General features: G+C 43.2%; 2 protein-coding genes across 6 annotated transcripts in view; one reads left to right on the plus strand and one right to left on the minus strand.

Moving 5' to 3' along the window:
- The first annotated feature begins 74 nt into the window (after positions 1–74).
- Positions 75–5231, plus strand: tmem79a (transmembrane protein 79a). Its single transcript, XM_055894219.1, is given in 4 exon segments — positions 75–2091; positions 2485–2670; positions 2932–3160; positions 3835–5231. Coding segments are annotated over 4 exon segments (1332 nt in total). The 5' UTR covers positions 75–1367; the 3' UTR covers positions 4028–5231.
- A 97-nt stretch (positions 5232–5328) lies between these two features.
- Positions 5329–20326, minus strand: part of LOC129831142 (myocyte-specific enhancer factor 2D homolog) — a 33526-nt gene continuing 18528 nt past the window's right edge. Inside the window, exons 3-13 of one of the 5 annotated variants that reach the window (XM_055894214.1) lie at positions 18935–19138; positions 18166–18309; positions 17680–17893; positions 17051–17107; positions 14594–14775; positions 13501–13530; positions 12480–12606; positions 10848–11010; positions 10102–10170; positions 9462–9509; positions 5329–8898 (exon numbers count right to left, since the gene is read on the minus strand). In XM_055894214.1, coding sequence (XP_055750189.1) covers positions 8457–8898; positions 9462–9509; positions 10102–10170; positions 10848–11010; positions 12480–12606; positions 13501–13530; positions 14594–14775; positions 17051–17107; positions 17680–17893; positions 18166–18309; positions 18935–19138 — 1680 coding nt within the window. In that variant the 3' untranslated portion in view covers positions 5329–8456. The remainder of the gene's footprint in view (positions 8899–9461; positions 9510–10101; positions 10171–10847; positions 11011–12479; positions 12607–13500; positions 13531–14593; positions 14776–17050; positions 17108–17679; positions 17894–18165; positions 18310–18934; positions 19139–20326) is intronic. The other 4 variants (XM_055894215.1, XM_055894216.1, XM_055894217.1 and 1 more) reach the window with 4 other exon arrangements.

Raw genomic sequence — 20326 nt, forward strand, 5'->3', positions numbered from 1 at the left:
TCTACTATTGGTTAATAAGAAGTACACGAACGAATATGATTGGCTCTTTAAAACGTTTTTCAAAAAGTGGATAGGGTTCGGTTTCACTGCGCCGAGGAGGCACACGTGCAGCGCACAGCGCTCTGATAGGAGCGCGGTGAGAAAGCAGCCTCTTTATTGGCCTGTTGATTGTAGACAAAGACCCTGTTCAGTAGACTGTCTAATGTTGGCCTACCTGCGATTTATGAAAATAAAATATGATGGGTAGCCTATATTTACCACGAGAGGATGCATCTTCTCCGATTAAAATGAAAAAAATAATTTCTAAAGATTACCAGATGGGTTTAACATGGTATATAGACAAAAATGTGTTTAACAAACTCTCTCTATCAATGTTATATCTGTGGTTTTGAGCTCGCCAGATTGTAGTCCTAAAACCCGGAAATAAATTACTTCTGGTTGGTTCAGCCATACCTATGGGAAAACAATCGGGTTTTGAGATAAACGTCGAAAATAAGGTCTGAGGTTAACACAGGCTTAGGAGATCGTATACGTTTTGTTCTATGATATAATATCAGCCAGTTAATATGACCATTAACTTAATAATTATGAAACCTTTATATGTTTTAAAAATATAAATGCCTCAAAATTCACAAAACGTGACGTTATCTGATAAAGATTATCTCATGGAACAAAACGTATAGAAACCCCTAACCCTGTGTTTAACACACACCCTATTTTCGTTGTTTATCCCAAAACCTTAGCAAAACGCCATTCATTTCCCCATAAGCGTTACCATGTTAAACCATGGCAGAGTTAGTGCATACAAAAAACGCCATTACTACAATTAGGCTACAGGGTTCAAAGTTCCTTATGTCTTGATGTTTTCACAATGGATTTGGTCCAGTATCGTTAGACCAGACTCGCAAAGCAAGTTTTTACAACAACATTCCTTCTCTGTAGCGCTCTCTGTTTCTGCACTGCATTACAAATTGATATAAAGTAGGCTAATACTTCTTTCTTTACCTTTACCAACTGTATCTAACAATATAAAACAATATATCTCTTTCTGAGTGCAGTGGGCATAAGGATGTTGCTAATTCCCACTTTGCACAGGAAAAGTTAACTTCCTTCCATTTAAAAGATTAAAGTTCAATACTCACTGACTCACAGCTTATCAAATAGATTGATTTGTAGTCACACAGTAATACATAAACAGTTTTATTGCTCTTGCCTTTCAGGTGAATCAGTGGGATTTGCCCTTATGAGAATGTTTTGTACCAACTTGTTTTATGGAATATCATTTGAAATGTTGAAACACAATGGTAAATAGTCACTTTGCAGACAGACGGGCCAATAATTGCACTCACAACACATAGCCCCTAGACATGAATATCATACAGACTGAGACAGGCAGAGAAACAGTGATGTCAGAGCACCTGACTTTAAACCCAGAGCCAGATGAAGAACGAGCTGGAGGGCCTTCTACAACCAGTAGGTCTGCTGCTACAGGACCTCAAACACCTGGATTGGAACAACAGGGCCTAGATCACAGGAGGATGGAAGGAGAAAAGGGGGAAGAGGATGAGAAGGAGGAGGAGGCAACCAGCTCAGCTACCTTTGAGCCTAGCACTTTGCTATGGCTGGGAGACGAAGAGATGGTGTGAGAGGGAGAGAAAGGAAGTGTAGCGTCTGAGAGCAAGGGAACTGAAGGGGAGGAGAGGGAGATAGGGAGCCAAGAGCTTCTGGAGGGACAGGAGAGACAGCAGGAGAGTGAGCGAAAGGCAAAATGGAGAGAAAGTATGCCAGAGGAAGAGAGATGGATGGATGAGGAGGTGGAGGGAGGCCAAGATGAGGAAAGGGATGGTTCGCTTGCAGATGATGAAGACGAGGAGGAAGGCCAAGTCAATTGGATGCCAGAAAAGGCTATGCAGGTCTTCACTCTGACAGTGATAGTGCGTCCATCTAGCAAATGGGAGGAGTTCCCACCCGAAAATAACTACTATGAGGAAATGGACACTGAGAAGAGTTCTTTCTTAGAGCCCCAGACACATACAGGCCCACCAGTATACTACTACCCACAATGGACAGAGGAGCGGGACAACTACACACGTATGTACCAGTGCCGGACCAAAACCATTTATGTCAATTGGGGTCAGTTCCATTTCAATTCTAATCAGTTCAGGGATTGAAGTGCATTACTATGAAACAAATATTTGTCATTATGTTGATTTTTAAAAAATACAAATAATTTATGGTATATTTCTTTTTTATCTGATCCGTTCCCCCTGAAGCTAGGACAGCAGATTCCCTGTTCCCTGCCCATCTTCTGAAAACATCTGAAACCCTACCTCAAAGAGTGTTTAAAATAATCCCACAGCGCAACCCTTTTTCTTCTTTTAAGTCTTAATTTGTTTTTATTATAATACTACTTTTTTTTTTTTTTTAAACAATTTTCTCCTATTTGTCTCTAATTAATTGAACCCAGATTCCTCTGTTATTTAGATATGTGTTGCGGTGATGTTCTGAAACTTGGCCTGGGCATTGGTGCTGCAGCTGTTCTATTCCCTCTACTCGTGTGGGGCGGCTATGCCCTCTTGCCCTTTGATGCCCCGCCACTGGACAGCGCCCCTCTCAGGCTGGTGTACACACTGCGCTGCTCCTTTTTTGCTGTCATACCCATCATTCTAGGTAAGACTGGACTATTAGGGTAGGGCTGCGATATGATGTTGTTCCCTATCAGCCATTTAATAGACTCATAACATGTGTTACTTCTTGCTCTTGGCAATGCTAATGTTTTAATAAAGAAAATTGAACTCGCATGTATGCATTGCTTTGCTGTTCCTCACTTTTTTTGTCTTATTCAACCTCTGGGAGGGAAACAATCGTCCTCTCCCCCTACCTCTATCCCCATCCCTTGCACTGTCCCCCTTCCCTCCTCTCCCCTCCCAGGTGTGCTGGTGCAGGGGGTGGCGCGGCTGCACTACGGCGCCTTAACGCCCCTCTACGAGGGCAAGGTGGGGGAGGAGAGCCGGGAGATGGAGGTGCACCGGCACTACGTGGTTGACTCGCTCTCCCTCTTCCTGCTCTACTTCCTGCAACTGGGCGTTATGGCCACCTACATCAGCCAGAACCTGCTCAAGATGGTGCCCCTGCTCACCATCGTCTTTGCCTTCGGCAGGTGTATGAAATATATGTTCATCCCCGATGTGGCATCACTAGATAATCAGCCGTTCTTGAGATTGGGCATACGTCTGGAGTGTAGTCAGCCTAAAACGTGGCCATTGTTCCCCTTTCTCAACAAGGGCCATGGCTTTTGTGGAGGGATAGGTAATACTGCTTCGTGGATGCAGAATGGGTTGTGTTCGTGCAGATGGGTAGTAGCATTCCCTTATCACTGATCCATACTTTCAGTCAACATTGTTATCCTTATATTTTCTAACCTTTTTATATCATGTTTATTAACTCTTGATACGTTCTCTGTATATTATCTCCATGTTCTCTGACACAGAATTATCTGGTATTCGTGTCGCCTTTTGGAGATTTGAATTAGTCTCGGCAGACTGGAATTTTGATGTTTTCTGTTAGCAGGAAGTATCTTCAAATTACTATGTAGTCTACCTTAAGTTTAGACTGGGGCAATATGACAGCGGTTACTAACATTCACTGAATATGGGCGAGTTTGTTTTAACATGGCCGGTGCCCTGGGTGGGCAGAGTTTTAGACCATTCCATTGGTTCTTAAGTGAAATCTCCACCCACCCGGGCCATGCAAAATGTCTCTTCTTCTATAGACTGAACTACTGGGTTCGTGTGACCCAATTGGCTGATCTTGTTGTGATCTCTCACCCTACAGGCTGATCTACTGGGTGTGTGTGACCCTAGGCAGCAGTGTGAGGGGTTTGGGCTTTGGCCTCTCCTTCCTGCCCATACTGGTCATGCTGGGCGCCAACCTCTACTTTGTGTGCTCGTCACTCAGTGAAGGGGCTGTCTTTGATGTGGCCCCGCCCACCACTGCTCCACCTCCCCGGCAGAGTTGGTGGGGCTAAGGAGGAAGAGGAGTAGATATGCCCAATCCTGAATCCTAGATGGGCACCCAGTCCCTAGACACTTGTGTAGATCTGATAAGGATAAATCACATGGGAATATGTCCACTTTGCTTTCTGATAGACCAGGGGCATGCTCAGTAGGCAAACATTGTGCAACCTTGTAGATAGAAATGTATTCCTTACTCTATATGTCAGAGTTGCAAGTGTGTTCACAATATAACACACATTCCCCAATGTTTTGCCCTACTGAGGTTTGTTTGAAATGTTGTTGGTAACCATTCAGCTCTATACAACTGTCATGGTGTTGATTTGGAAGGAGAGAGGGGGGGAAGAATCAATCAAGTTCGTCAGCTTGGATTTCACCTTCATCTGAAACATTGGATTGCATTTGCAGTGGTTGATGGTGAAATACAATGACTTGAGGCTAGCAACCCCATAGAAGTTGCTTGTAATTGAAGGATCGTGTGCCATACGCCCTATGGGACTCCCAATCACGGGTGTCTTCCAAGTTTACATTTATGAAGACTTGAATGCAACTTTGCTGGAGTATAAACCTAGTGCAGAGTTGACCATTTTTAAAGAAAGAGTGTCAAACAGGCTGGAAGCCCATAACAAGGAATAACAAAATATATTTAACTGAAGTAACCAAATACAATTACCAATGGTGTGAGTGGTTGCGTGCATAGATGTGATAATGAGGGGTGTTGAATGGTATCCAAACAAAATGGCCACAAAAATGCTACAACCAAAATCCAACAGTGTTGTCTGCATGGAGTCTCCTCAATGAATGGGGAAGAGGTGTGTCCCATTTCGCTGACAACCCTCCCGGCTTTGCCCACCAACATCCTAATAAGGAAAACGAGAAAGAATACGGCTGGGAGGGTTGTCACAGTGGATATAATTGTTTCAACTGTGCAATGTTTACATTTAATTTCCAAATTTGTACAGCATTTAATACTCCCAATGGATGGGAATGAAGTGTAATTTAATGACTACATGCAATATGTGCCTTGTCAGTACAGTACCATAAAAGCAATGAACAATCAGTACATTGTTTGTATATGGCAGCCAGCTGATATTGTTGTATTCCTTTTGGACATTGTCGTTCAATATGTTTACACTCATAATGGAATGATGTTTCTCATCCAATTTGTAAGTCGCTCTGGATAAGAGCATCTGCTAAATGACTTAAATGTAAATAATAAAGCACCTAATATTCCTGAGTTGTGTCATGACATCATGAAGCCAAGGGATGAAATGAGGATTGACAGCCAGCTCAAAAGACGACAAGATCCCTTCACTCAATTTGTCTATTTAATATATAAAATACGGTAAAACATACGCAAAAAGGTTAAGGGACTTGGATACTTTGGTACAACAAACACTTTTGTAAAAGCGGTATAGAATTTTAATAACATCAGTGCATACATTGTTTATGAAAATATACACAAAATGTATATCGTTCTCAAAAACAAAAATAACCTTTACAACGAAAACCCAAAGCAGACTAACCGAGCACAATATATTAGCTATCATTTGTTTTTCTTACGCTACATTTTTTACGAGGTTTTCTTACTCATTTGTGATGCATTGTGATTTTTAAAAAATGTAACGAGCATTTATTTGTTTTGTATAATCCCACGCATTTACATTTTCAAATTCGGTTAATTGCTAATTTCAGTTCCCCCCCCCCCCCACATAAATAAATGTTCATATCTTAATCAATATTGCAGCATTTAACTGGTATTTTCCTTCATTGCATTTGCTATGTCACAATAACTGATTGTGCAATTTTAGCCAGTTTCAAGAAAGGAAGCCAGTTTCACTTATGTATATAAGGTCGATTAAATAAAAGGTTGAATATCCTACACAAAATACCCAAAAAATATAAGCTCCATAATAATAGAATATTAATAATAAAAGACAATGGAACTGTCACCAGCACAAATAAACACTTGAAAAATAGTAAGATCTAGAAAACATTTTACACAAGAAAAAAAAAGGGTGCATGTTTTTCATTTAACATTATAGATTGTCTTCAGACTACATTGCTAGATTGGACAGAGAACCTTTTGTACATGAGTGGCCTGCAAGTGTCAGGGTATTAAAACCAAATCAGTGTGGTGTCAAATGTCTCAAACCAGAGGGACCTCTCCCTCAGACTGAGGTGGGCCTGACTACACAAAAGTTCAGATAGAAATGTAGCGTGTAGAAAAGAAAACCCTTTGTCATAAAGAAAATTGGGCATGGGTGTCCGTTCTAGACATTACATTTCTATCTGCAACGTTGCACCCCACTAGAAAGGTCACTGGTGCCAGCCATACGCACTGAACCCTGGGATACTCTGAGCAGGCAATGAAATTAAATCTGTGTTGCATAATGTACAGTAGATACATTTATAGAAATCAACACCGCCTTCTTACATTGTGTTAAATAGGACAACTCCATTAGACGTAGCTCACGGCAGAGTGTGAAGCATTTGGAAACATGATTTCATATGAATGATTAAAATGTGATTTCAAAAATTGGCAAATTACTTTAAATAAAGTAGCATTCGTTTTCGCTCAGCCTCACAGTGTATACTGTAGTTTACGAAGTCTGATCCTTTTAAGACAAAATACCATGATTCAATGCAATTGTACTAGTTTAATAGTACAATCCATTTTATTTCTATAATTTGTTATAGTGGTCTATCACTTGACTTTGATTATTGGGGATTGGGTTCAGAGCGTGAGGCCAAAGGACATGTTGACGCCGCAGCCAAGCAGGCCTCAAGAGTGAGACAGAAAGTGCACACCATCAACACTAGCATTATATAGGTTACTGAAACAAACTTCTCGGCTACTGCGGCAGGACTCCTGCATCGTAGCTCGAAACATATCACAATCACACTCATATGCAAACAGATCCACTGAGAATGAACACATTGCTTGTTTTAGGGATACCTAGCGAAGTCTATGCAAATATATTCATATGTACACACACCTGTATTGAAAAGCCTACTGCTTTGCTGCCAACTGAAGCTATAGAAATATAGAATATGTATTTTTCCATTCTGCTGAAACAGCTCTTTTGAAACATTGCAAAGAGCTGCAGAAAGCTAAGGGAACATCAAAACGCTTTTGTATAATGGGTGATTGTATACAAAGTCTTACTCTTAATTCCCCAAAACTACAGTTCAACAGTTTTAACCTTTATGAATGTGTCCAAAATGCCAAGACCAAATACTTCCTTAAAAGAGAGCAACCAGAAGTCCAAAAACAAACTTTAAATATGCATTGCATTGGGGTCTTCTACTAGTAGAATGAGCCTTTAGAAGTCCTGTGACACGCATCTCAGAATCTAGCCTAAATTCTGGTGCAACAAAGATTGCAACAATTCCTTCAAAATCAGAAAGGAAACACAGGTGACGACACAAAATACATCTGAGCATAGAGATATTGAGAGCAGAATCAAAGTCAGTGTTTTCTTTACTGTTTCATGGAGGTGGTCAGTCATAATAACTGAACAATATTCTTCAGTGTCCCTGTACTGCGTCTGAGGCATTTGGCATTTAGGAAAAGAGGTTGATATCGGCACTCTGGCAAGATGCTCGATTTGGCCTTGGCTGACAGTGCCAGTTGACCACAGAGTGCCACCTGAGGCTTTGGCTGGGGTGTTGGAAATTGGTGGCAGCGGCGGGATCCATTCCTGTGTATCCCTGACCGACCGGACATCCTGTTTGCCCGTCTGGGGTCTCTTCGCTCAGTGCCACTGATGAAGCTGAGCCAGCAATCTTTGCAAGCAGCGCTCGTCAAAACAGTCATTCCCAAAGTGCATTTTGAAGGGGTGCTTTCTGAAGCAGACAGTGCTAATTATATCTAACAACAGAACTGAAGAGTCAACAGGGCAGAAAGTCCCACGGTGAAAACTAGCACTTGTGTCAAGCAAACACAGCAAAAGCCTTCCGTCGTACTGTTAACGATAGTCGTGCTCAAATTAAAATACGTGACGTGTCGACTAACGTCTCTAGATTCACTTTTACGTCTTGTATAAACAGCAATGAGCAGTCAAAACATTTAGGAGAATATGTTCTATTTTAAATCCATCCATTATCTTATCATCCTGATAGCGCAAGTGTTAATTCCAACAAAACACACAAACTCAATTTGAGCGGGACAGCATCGAGATTCTTTGAGCCCCCATATTCACTGCGCGGCCCAATACAAAATCCAACAGCACACTATAGCATCCTCCCCTCAGGTGGAGCACAAGCCCATACATTTCTGTCTCTGCTTTGAGTCCTGGGGAGCTGGGTAGGTGGAGGTAAATTCTTTGGATGGAGGCAGGGAAGAGGGGGTTGTGTGGGGGTGGCAAATGGCAGGTGGCGGCGGGGGGGTGTTCTGTGTTTGTGGTGCTTCAGGGGTCGATGATGTTGGCGCCATGGCCTCTATGTGACCCACGCGTCGAGTCTCATGCGTTTTATGTTGGCTCCCTCCTGCTCCGCCTCATTCTGGGCCCGCAGGAGCTCCACCGAGGGGCTGAATTCGGGGGGCAGGGAACGGCGAGGGTTGCCCATGTTGCCCGCTGCACTTCCGCCGATGCCTCCTCCGCCGCCTGCCGCAGGGTCGTCGCGGTCGTTGCCCTCGTAGGAGCTGCCGTTGCTGCTGAGGCTGTCGGCGGGGGAACGGCCGGTTGGGGGCTCCAGGCACAGCAGGGAACCAGGGTATTGTGGCGGGGGTGCGGCCGTCTGGACGCCCCCCCCGGAGGAGGATGGCGGGGGGCACGGGGAGCGGCGGTCTCGGCCAGGCGAGATGGGCTCAGACTTGATGCTCATGTTGGAGTTGGTGTTGACAGTCAGCATGGTGCCCTGAGGTATGTGCCCCACCGGCCTGAGCGTCAGAGAGAGGGAGTGATAAGTACAGGAGAGGGGAGGGGAAAGATGGACAAAGATTAAGCACAGAGATGGAAATTAAGAGAAAGAGAAGGAAAACAGGACGGGTGAGTTTCACTTGACAATTACAATATATTGCAATACAAGCATAGTGACAGGTTTCTGATGTGAAGTTTTGGAGGGAACCCCTAATCACAAGACAGAGCACCAACAAGGCATAGTAGTAGCAACACCATTTGAATTGATGATCAAATCCATTCCAAGCAATTGACAAGTAAAAGTAACCCTCAAGCTCCCAAAACCCATACAAAACAGGCCAACAGCATTAGAAAAGCATGAAATTGTCTGTGTATGAAGGAGTGATTTGGCAAGAGATCATGGCGGCGAAGGAAAAACAATCCAGAAACTGGGTTTTTCAAAAATCCCAGTTGGAGGATTCCCGGTTCCGGAATTTCTGAAAAACCTGGGAACTTTGGTAAGGTGTAAATCACCACCACAGAATTGACATGCCGGGGCAGCCAAAAGCGCACAGACATGACATAGTACGGAGAAATACAGTACCGGCCCAACCACTCATCTCTACCCAAGAGGAGGTTGGACTGCGAGGCGCTGTGGGGAGAAAGAAACATTGGAGCACTTGCAAAAGAAAATGACAAGAGTATGTAGCTATGTATGTGAAAGGTGTAAATTAAGGGGTATATTAGTACTCATCAATCTACCGATCCATCCATACAGCAATGCAAACAAAAATAGATGGATATAATAATACATTAATGGAAATATGTATATGTTAAGAATAGATAGATCATAAATAGATTGAAGTTGTGCCCAATCCCATTTCTTCAAATATAGAAGCATTAAAAAAAAGAGCTGTGACCATCACATTTTCAGGAGCGGTAAATAATATTTCATGGTTTTCATAAGTGGTCTCTGGACAGTCCGTCGCCTGATTCAATCGATTCAATGTTAGTGCAAGCCTTTGTGTCCCCCTGTGGTTAATGCTAATATGTCACCATCTGGAAAAGACACCTCTCTCCCTTTATAATAAAATACTTTGCTTACGTTTGTAAATGTATTTGGCATTGTCCTAAATAAAATTGTTCTGAAAAAGGGTCTGTGTTCTTAAGGAAGGAAAACATGGAATAGAGAACAGTCCCCATCCACCCAAAGGTACACGTGACACCTCAGCAAAGACATTCACCTCAGATTGGCTGCCAGACTGGAGATCTGGCTAGACAGGTCCCCGCTCTGTTTGTCCATGCCCCACATGCTGTGGACAAGAGGAGAGAACACACTCAGTCACACAGGCTACTGAGGCTGAGTGTGTGTGCATGGTGGCCATTTTGACCTCTACTACTTGGGTCAATTGACCACCGGAGGATTTGGCTGGGCTGGGGGGAGGTATTGGTGCTAGCAGTGGGATCCATTTTGACCTCTCCTGTTCAGGACAAAACAGTGACTTTTCTCCTTCAGGCCTTGAAGACCCGCCTGTTAGCAGCTTTGGAGGTTCTAAGCAACTACGCTATCCTGTGTGCTGCCATCATAAAGCTGAGTGTGGAGCCACAACGCAGCATAACACGACTGTCCTTATTGGTGCCCTGTGTGAGGAAAATAATACCTGGCATCTGACCTAAGATAATGAGGTATTTTATCAGTATATAAACTTTAAAAAATCCTGTATTAAGTCGCATCCCTAAAAAAACGATGGTGCTTCAAGAAGAAAAGGATCTGGGGTGGCATCTGTCGGTGACATCAATTCACAGACCCCATCTAAAGAATGTGAATTGCTTGCAGCTACAAATGACATGGGGACACTATGCTACATGACAGGAATGGCCAGTCTCATAGTGTTTTGATGGACAGGTCGACAGTCATCAATTGGTTTGTAGAGAATGGAGGAGGGCTTCATGGTTGCTTTGTGACGTGACAATGCAAGGATGGACTTACACCAAGTTGCTAAGCGATGCCAGACTAAGTTGTTGCTGTTGTTGCTGCTGTTGCTGCTGGGATAAAGAGGGTTGCTGTTGCCACGACACGTTGCCTTGCAGCAGGCCGCCTGGTGACGCCAGGGCGTGGAGAGCGGTGATGTCAGCGCTCGTCAGCTGGTATTCTGAGGGAGGCAAAAGAGAGGGAAAATGGTTAATCCACATTCATTTCCTTTTATGTGCTGTAATGTTGAAATGAATCAATCTATATAGGAACTCTGTACACACTACTGCAGCTATGGTGCATTTTGCAGCTGTTTGTTACTCACTGTTTGTTACTCTGCCACTCTGAAACTACTGATTTTGGTGTGAGGGAGAAATGAAAACCAGAAGGACTGCAGAACTCGAAGGCCAGAGTTGTGCAATCCTGAACTAGTGTCTGTGCAATATATACACAATGCAAGCATGTCTATTGGACAAGAATATGAAAACGCAACATACAACAATTTCAGAGATTTTACAGTTCAGTTCATATAAAGGATCAGTCAATATAAATAAATTATTAGGCCCTACCATATGGATTTTACATGACTGGGAATACTGATATGCATCAGTTGGTCACAGATAACTTTTTTAAAAAGGTAGGGCCGTGGATCAGAAAACCAGTCAGTATCTGGTGTGACCACCATTTGCCTCATGCAGCATGACATCTCCTTTGCATAGAGTTGATCAGGCTGTAGATTGTGGCCTGTGGAATGTTGTCCCACTCTTTAATGGCTGTGCGAAGTTGCTGGACATTAGCGGAAACTCGAACACTGTCGTACACGTTGATCCAGAGCATCCCAAACATGCTCAATGGGTGACATGTCTGGTAAGTATGCAGGCCATGGAAGAACTGGGACATTTTCAGCTTCCAGAATTTGTGTATAGATCCTTCCGACATGGGGATGTGCATTATCACGCTGAAACATGAGGTGATGGCAGAGGATGAATGGCATGACAATGGGCCTCAGGTTCTCGTCACGGTATCTCTGTGCATTCAAATTGCCATCGATAACATGCTATTGTGTTCTTTGTCCAGATGCCTGCCCGTACCATAACCCCACCATGAAGCACCCTGTTCACAACGATGACATCAGCAAACCGCTCGCCCACACGACGCCATATGGCGTGGTATGCCGGTTGAACATACTGCCAAATTCTCTAAAACAACTTGAGGCGGCTTATGGTAGAGAAATTAAGATTGAATTATCTGGCAACAGCTCTGGTGGACATTCCTGCAGTCAGCATACCAAATGCACACTCCCTCAAAACTTGAGACATCTGTGGCATTGTGCTGTGTGACAAAACTGCACATTTTAGAGTGGCCTTTTATTGCCCCAAGCACAAGGTGCACCTGTGTAATGATCATGTTGTTTAATCATCTTCTTAATATGCCACACCTGTAAGGTGGATGGATTATCTTGGCAAAAGAGAAATGCTCACTAACAGGGATGTAAAAAACATTTGAGAAATAATATTTTTGTGCGTATGAAACATTTCTGGGATCTTTTATTTCAGCTCATGAAACATGGGACTAACACTTTACATGTTGCGCTTATATTTTTGTTCAGTATATAAGCTTTTGTGGCAATCTGCTCATGCTTCAGGTAACCTGTGTTGTAAGCTGTTGGCATGGCGGAGAAGGGCAGCCCCTGCGCCAGGAGGCTGGGCGTTGTCACGGAGACCACCGGCGTGGTGAGCGCCTGGGCCATTTGTGCGCCGGCCAAACGCTGGGCATTCTGGGAAGAAAGGAAATTATGGAAAATGTTAGACCAAATAAACAGAATTTAAACCTTGGTGTTTGACAGAAATGAGCAACATGTTTAAAACCTGTGTATTCAATGAATGAAACTTCTGACATGATCGAATGTCAATTGTTGATACGGTTGGATTCATGACAAGCTAAGCCTTTCAAAATGTATCTCGTATTAGGTGGAGGTGTTGTCGGGAGACATCTTGTGATATCATGCATCACACACACAATAGTGGTGGTGGTATTGCCAGGTGAATGTGAGCGAGCCTTAAAAGGTATAGTTCACATTTTAAAATGAATAACTTACTTCAAAAAGTGAATTATCACTTTAAATGCATGCCATTCATTGTTTGGGTAACCCCATGCAGTTTCCAGATGGACAGGGAATGTGCTGCAAGTTGGTGGTGGCAACAAACTGCCAAGTGAAATGACACCCATCATGCTGCCCAACAGTGTCAGCGTTGATGGAAGAAAATGGGCCGACAAACGATGAAAATGATCCAAGCGGAGTATGTGGCAAACGTTGCCCAAAGTTGCTGCTAACATTCCCACTGATAGATGCTAGCGTAGCTTGAAAGAATCTTTATTTTTCACCTTAAATACAGCATCTGATCATAGTTGTAGGACTATATGCAGTCATGCTGGAGTCACACAACTACAACCCTAAAATCACATGCAGTCCAGTGGCGACTATAAACTCATGACCATACCACCACATGCCATTGGACCATAGCCAAAGAGACTATCTATACTTTGCCCTTAAATGACACACTCATGAGCGTTGCATTGCACACTTGTGACCATGTGAATGTAAGGGGAAGGTCAACAGTCATCGACACATGCGAGTGACAGGAGAGAGAAATATATTAAAGAAATTCACCTCGTTCACCATCTCCAGCTCATCATCTGTCTGCAAAGGGGCGGGAGCGGAAATAATTACGCCACTGACCTTTCTCTGAACCCAAACACATGAATCTCTAGTCTCGACCGACCGTTGAATAAAGGTCATGCTGGACAGAAGACCGTGAACAGAGAGGAGAAGGTCCTGTTTGTCAACGATACTACACTGAGTGTACAAAACATAGGAACACCTGCTCTTTCCATGACAGACTGACCAGGTGAAAGTTATGATCCCTTATCAATGTCACCTGTTAAATCCACTTCAATCAGTGTCGATGAAGGGGAGGAGACAGGTTAAAGAAGGATTTTTAAGCTTTAAAACAATTGAGACATGGATCGTGTAATGTGTGCCATTCAGAGGGTGAATGGGCAAGACAAAAGATTTAAGTGCCGAGGTATGGTAGTGGGTGGCAGGCACACCGGTTTGAGTGTGTCAAGAATTGCAACGCTGCTGATGTTTTCACGCTTAACAGTTTCCCATGTGTATCAAGAATGGTCCACCACCCAAAGGACATCCAGCCAACTTGACTCAACAGTGGGAATCATTGAAGTCAACATGGGCCAGCATCCCTGTGGAACGCTTGACACCTTGTAGAGTCCTTGCCCCGATGAATTGAGGCTGTTCTGAGGGCAGAAGGTGGTGCAACTCAATATTAGGAAGGTGTCCCTAATGTTTTGTACAATTAGTGTATATTACTGATATTATAGTGTATGATATAATTTTTTTTTTTAGAACCTTTGCTTACTCTAGATGGCACAGGTTGTTTTTCGGCAATCTGGTGGTTTTGGTGGAGGCACAAATCTAAAATAAAAATCTTTAACTAGAAAAAAAACAACTCCAAAGTCCATACTAGATTTCACTCTTGCTACGAAACTGAGATGACCATGTGCATAATAAGTGTCAACGAGTTTGTGGAAGGGGAATAGTCACAACCCGCATCAATTATTATTTTGATGCATATAAAGTCAACAAAACACAGACATGTCCCCTTTAGTCTGGTAAAGCCTGGTTGACCCCAGTTAGACCTGGTATGGCCTGGTTCTGATTGAACTTGGTTAGTGGTTGAGCTCACCATCTGCATCAGGCTCTTCCCACCCTGAGAGGTGATTACCCGGAGGTCTGGCTTGCGGCTGTTGACCATCTGTGGGCTCTGAGGCGGGGGCGGGGACTTGGCCGGAACTACTTTCCCCAGGCTGTTGCCATTGGAGACAGAGAGGAGGCCCGGGGAGGCTCTGGCACTGACGTATCCGTTAGCTGGAGGGGGAAAGGAATGAAGCGAGATAAATGACAAAACCCATGCAGGTAAATCAACACCTAGGCACAGCAGTAATTGCTTAGTGTATTTAGAAGACGAAACCTCAGAGGCTAATAGTCCTTTTATTTCATCATCACTGATCTGAAAGGAGCTTATGTGACATACAGCACAGAGCCATGTTTTAATCTATCCTTCAACTATATGTGGTCACAGAGGAAATTATATGAGGGAGGGGGCTGCCTTCTTGGGACAGGTCTTTCTTCGTGCAATGCGATAATCGGAACAATGCAGAATTTTTTAAGATTTAGTGTTGGCATACACCAAGAAAACGCCAGGGGAAAATGTATTTCTTTCTTCCACAATTATAAAAATGTCTCCACTATGACAGAGAAAATGTTCATGGGGCAGGGTTGTAGTGCTGCCAGAAGACTCTCCAAAGGGTTGCTAAAATGTCTGTCCTCAAAACGGTTTGTGGACATAGGGCTCAGGTAGGCTACGACGCAATTAACTAACTCGCCCTACTGTCCAAGAGTATGTCTTGCAAGATCACATACGCCTAATGATTAATTAGTATTTTACATAGTAAAACCAAATATAATAGCATAGTAAGCCTACATTACACCAAAAACACTTAATCATATTTTATGAGCTTTTAGGAAGGTTAGCTCACTGAATCTGAATAGTCCCCCCAAAAATTCTAATGCGCCCAAAACTGAACAGCGCACGCCACTAGGTAGGATATAGTCTATGCTTTAATTGAAACAAAATACAAGAAAGGCTTATAGTTTGTGAACACCATCTACTCCAATTCTTTCACGAAACAGTCATTCAAGAAGATCAAATGCATATTCCCATGAAACTGATTAAAATCAAATGATTGGCATGCAGATGCAGTTTGGACATTTCACCGGTAAAACGTGAATAATTATCGTTTATGATTGACAGGGATGATTTCCTATTTGTATTAAAAATAGAACATTTCAATCCAGGCTGTATCACAACCAGCCGTGATCGGGAGACCCACAGGGCGGCGCACAATTGGCACAGCGTCGTCCGGGTTAGGGGAGGTTTGGCCGGGGGGGGCTTTACTTGGCTCATGCGGCTGGGTGTTAAGAAGAGTGGTTTGGCGGGTCATGTTTCAGAGTACCCATGACTCAACCTTCGCCTCCCGAGTCTGTTGGGAGTTGCAGCGATGAGACAAGATCAAAATTGGGGAGGGGGAAAAAAAATGGGGTAAAACACAACAACAAAAAAATCTTCAGACAATAGGCATAGGCAGACATTGCAATTGGAGTATACATTTTCTGCATATTCTATAATGATATTCAATAGGCTACATCTGTCAGTACAAACATTGAGAAATTATACAGTCATACTTTTTGCTCCCACACCTACAAAAAAAATATATACACTACCAACTGCACTACACCGCTGGTTGTGGGACAACAGACACCCCTGATGTGCTCCCAACACGCAACTCAATGACAATGTTTTGAATGAAGAAAAAAAACAGCCCGTAGTCAGCTTGCATTGCTCGTGAGCTGTGAGAAAATGTGTACATTCCACAGCAAAAAGTACACACAGAGTACACAGAAAAACATGTTGTCGTGTCACACGATGACATATGACAAATTGTCTTTACACCATAATCTCTGGATTGCGTGCTTCAAGCCTTCTTAACACCAGGCCTCCCCTCTCGCCAAAAGCCTGAGGCTAGATTTGATTTCTCCCCAAGGGAGGGTTGACACCTGAACCTTCTGGGTCTCCCTCTCCGCCTGGCTCCCACATTGATCTGGTGTCTATCCAGGCAAGTGCTAAGGACACCAGCTGACGTCAATGGAGACATTCCAAGATGATCCGGGGCAGTCTCAGTAATAAATGGACAGTAATGGCAGAGAAGATAGAGGAAGAGATGGAGAAGAACTACTAAGGACTGGACCCTGGATGGAGTAAATGATTGCTCTTGGCAATGTGACAATAAAAAAATACTTTCACATTCTTTCAGCAGGCCCTTTTCTTGAAAAAAGCAACGTCCACATCTCTAATATGCTGATATTTATTGAGACATTTGGAAAAGTTCTGTCATTTCAGCGTCTCAAATCTCTGTGCGAGCAAATCATAGTGCAGACATTTTTCTGTCTAGCACCTAAAATATTGGATTAAATTTGCCCTTTTTCAATGAGTACATCCATTTCTTAACAAATTGACTGTCAATGAGCGTAGTATTGTCAGTAGAAGTGGTATTGTAGAGTAGTCCGTCATAAGGTTACTCACGGACTGGACTTGGGCATCCTCCATTTGAATTGTTCAGGTCTCCCCCGAGCATAGCACCTGTTGAAATGATAAACACTGGCTTAGCAAGGAAAATATGAACACTCCTAGCAGGACACTGAATTAAAATATTTTTCAATTACTTTAACATACATTATAAGTATTCAGATGTATATTGTTTGAAAATACAAGTAGTATAATATTGGAATGTATTTGGAAATACACTTGGAAAGCATTGGCATGCATTTGAAAATACTCAAATAAAAAATATATATTCCCATGCATTTGAACCCAGGTCCTAGGAGTGTTTGAAATAATATATTTGGAAAAAAGAATTTGAAAATATTTTTTAATACTAGGCTATTTATAAAATGTCAAAATAGTTTCAAATTATTCCAATAGAAATAGATGATTTTGGCCACATTATTAGAAAATACTCAAATACTCAGAAAGTAAATATTTAAATAATCAAATACACGTGTGTTTGATCCCAGGTCGTCTGGATTCATTGCTTCAAAACAACATTGATTTGAAACAGGTTTCCAATTCATTGAATTGGAGTTTGTGTGGAGAGGAAAGATGACCTCATTTCCCACAGCCACAGTAGAAGGCCGTCCCGCTCTTTCGCTCACCTGCACTGGCCGGTCGCTGTGGCAACCCAGGAGACACTGTGTTTCTCTGGAGCGCCGGTTGCTGGGGCGACAGGTGGTGGTTGTCAGACAGCGATGGCGACGTCACGTAGGAGGTGGTCACCATGGCGTTGCCAGGGTTACTGAATTGCAATGTGTTCTGATTAGAAGCCTGGACGGTGACGGGCATGGAAAATGTGGGGGGCGGGACCGCGGACTGAAAGAAAATTGATAGTTAGCACTTTTCAACATTGGTTCAGGTCTCTTGACTTGATAAGCAGAATATGGAAGAATAGCAGCATCAAACTGCTCTAGGTGAAGTGGAGCTTCCACCATATAGTTCAGTGTTTCTCAAACCTCTGAGTACCACCATTCAGTGCACTTATTTGACCTATCCCAGTGCTATCACCCATACTAGGGGATAGTGGCTAGCTAAGGGCAAGGTGTTTTAGATTGGGGGAGATGGTGAGGAAAAGGGGAGATGCTTACACTGACACCGTAGCGCTTGAAGAGGATGTCTAGGTCTTCGGTGGTCTTGCGGTATTTGTCGTCGTTCAGGGGGCTCTGGTCTATGGAGTCCTCTCCGTCCGGCTCGGGACTTTCACAACCATTGAAGCCTTTCTTTCGCAACGTCTGTGAAGACAGGATGAAAAAAAGAGTGGTGGGAGATGAGAACAAAGGATGGGAGCTGAAGGTCCGTCTGGCTGAATAGGAACAAGTACAGTCGAGTTGTATTGTTGAATTATGCGTCTGAGGGAGGACAATTTCAAGGTACATGTGCGATAGCCTGGTTCCAGATCGGTTGTGCTGTATAGCCAACTTTATATGATCATTGTCATTGCTAAATGACAATAGGAGTTGGGTATACAGTACAAAACGAACGGTGACAAAACTAAGCATCCGATGCACTTCCTAAAAAATGCCCACCAAACAGATGAGTTTCAGAACACCAGGCTTGGCAAGAAGACACACAGATCAGATCAGTTCTGAGACAACCTTCCCATTCCCTCTCTAGCTGCTATTTGTATTCTACAACACTGGAGGCTACAAAGAAGCGACGACACTTTGGCTGCAATAAGGTTCATTGTTCTGTGCAGACCTGGGCTCAAACAGTTAACTGTGCGTGATTGAGCTTGGCTGACGCAGTGGAAACAATCGAAAAGTCACAAAAGTGCAAACCCTGCCCACCTGGCATTCCAGGCAGTCTCAAGCTAAAGTGGTACGGTCAGAGGCTGATGGCCCTTTCTGTTTGCTTTACCTCAATGATGTCGGCGTTGGTCCGGCTCTCGTGGGGTTCATTGTACTCGGTGTACTTGAGCAGCACCTTGTCCATGTCGGTGCTGGCGTACTGGAACAGCTTGTTGGAGTGGTTGAAGATGATGAGGGCGATCTCACAGTCACACAGCACACTCAGCTCGTACGCCTTCTTCATCAGGCCAAACTTTCTCTTGGTGAACGTCACCTGCATTGGGAGGGGATAGAGAATGAATGAATTAGATTTATTTATACAAGCACTTTTTTCCCCCATCAGCATTGTCACAAAGGGATTTACAAAACATAATGGGAGGTGGGAAGAGATCGCAGAGGTTGAGGAAAGTGAAAATGAGTTTGAGTTGGTGTCTGTAGAAAGTGTCAATTTAGGTCATTAACGAGTGCCAACAGTGTTAAAAATCTGAGTGAACCGGCAGTGTGAGTTTCCTTTATCTGCAATGGAGTGAATTGGTGCCAGTCTGGTTCTTCAGCAACATTTTCATTAGGGCACACTGTCGCAAAATGCTTCAAAACATTGTGCCACAAAAAACGTCTCCTTCCATTTCAGTGTTTTATTCAGTTTTGTGACTAACGAACATGACCCACATGCAACTAACCCCATTCTCTTCAGCTTCCATCTCTTTACCCTTCTCTCTTTCCCAACTCTCCTTCCCCCTGTTGCTCAGATCCCTGAACATGCAAATGAGATGCTTTGATGAGAAAACTGATAAGGGACATCAATATCCTTCCTTCAGAATACCCCCCCCCACCCCAGATATAGAGAATCTTCCCAATTTTACATCAAAAACACACATGCAAGTGCGCACACGGAAGAGCAATGGAGGACAAGGAAGGGTGTAACATCTACCGGGGTTATGCTTTTGTCATATGCTATTATGAAATGCTACTGTGGTGATACGTAACCTTTGGTCAGCAATTATGGATTTGATTTCAATGTCTCCTGCATGTTGTGTGTACAATTCGGAATGACCTGAGGCAATCACAGTTGTTATTGTAGTAGGAATAGTGAATGAGGTACATTGTCACGGAATAGTCAACATCATAAACCGACCATAGCATTGTACCTTAAGTGCAATGCTAATATGTTTTGTATGTACCCTCTGTGTATTGTGGGTATTTTCTGCGTTTTGCAATGTATAACCAGGAAGATTATTTTAATATTTAACCATTCATGACTAATAAATTAATCTAATAAAATCGCAACATCAGTCAAATAGGAGGGTGGTGAGTGAACAAGAAGCGGACAGTAACAGATTTCCCAAGACCGTAGCACAGACACAATCCCGCTCCCACACTTTTACCCTTTCAAACATACACGTATGCAAACACTCACCTTTCTCAACACACACCTACCCCCACACACACATTCACCCTTTGA

This window comes from Salvelinus fontinalis, chromosome 32 (assembly GCF_029448725.1).
Source record: "Salvelinus fontinalis isolate EN_2023a chromosome 32, ASM2944872v1, whole genome shotgun sequence".
Taxonomy (NCBI): domain Eukaryota; kingdom Metazoa; phylum Chordata; class Actinopteri; order Salmoniformes; family Salmonidae; genus Salvelinus; species Salvelinus fontinalis.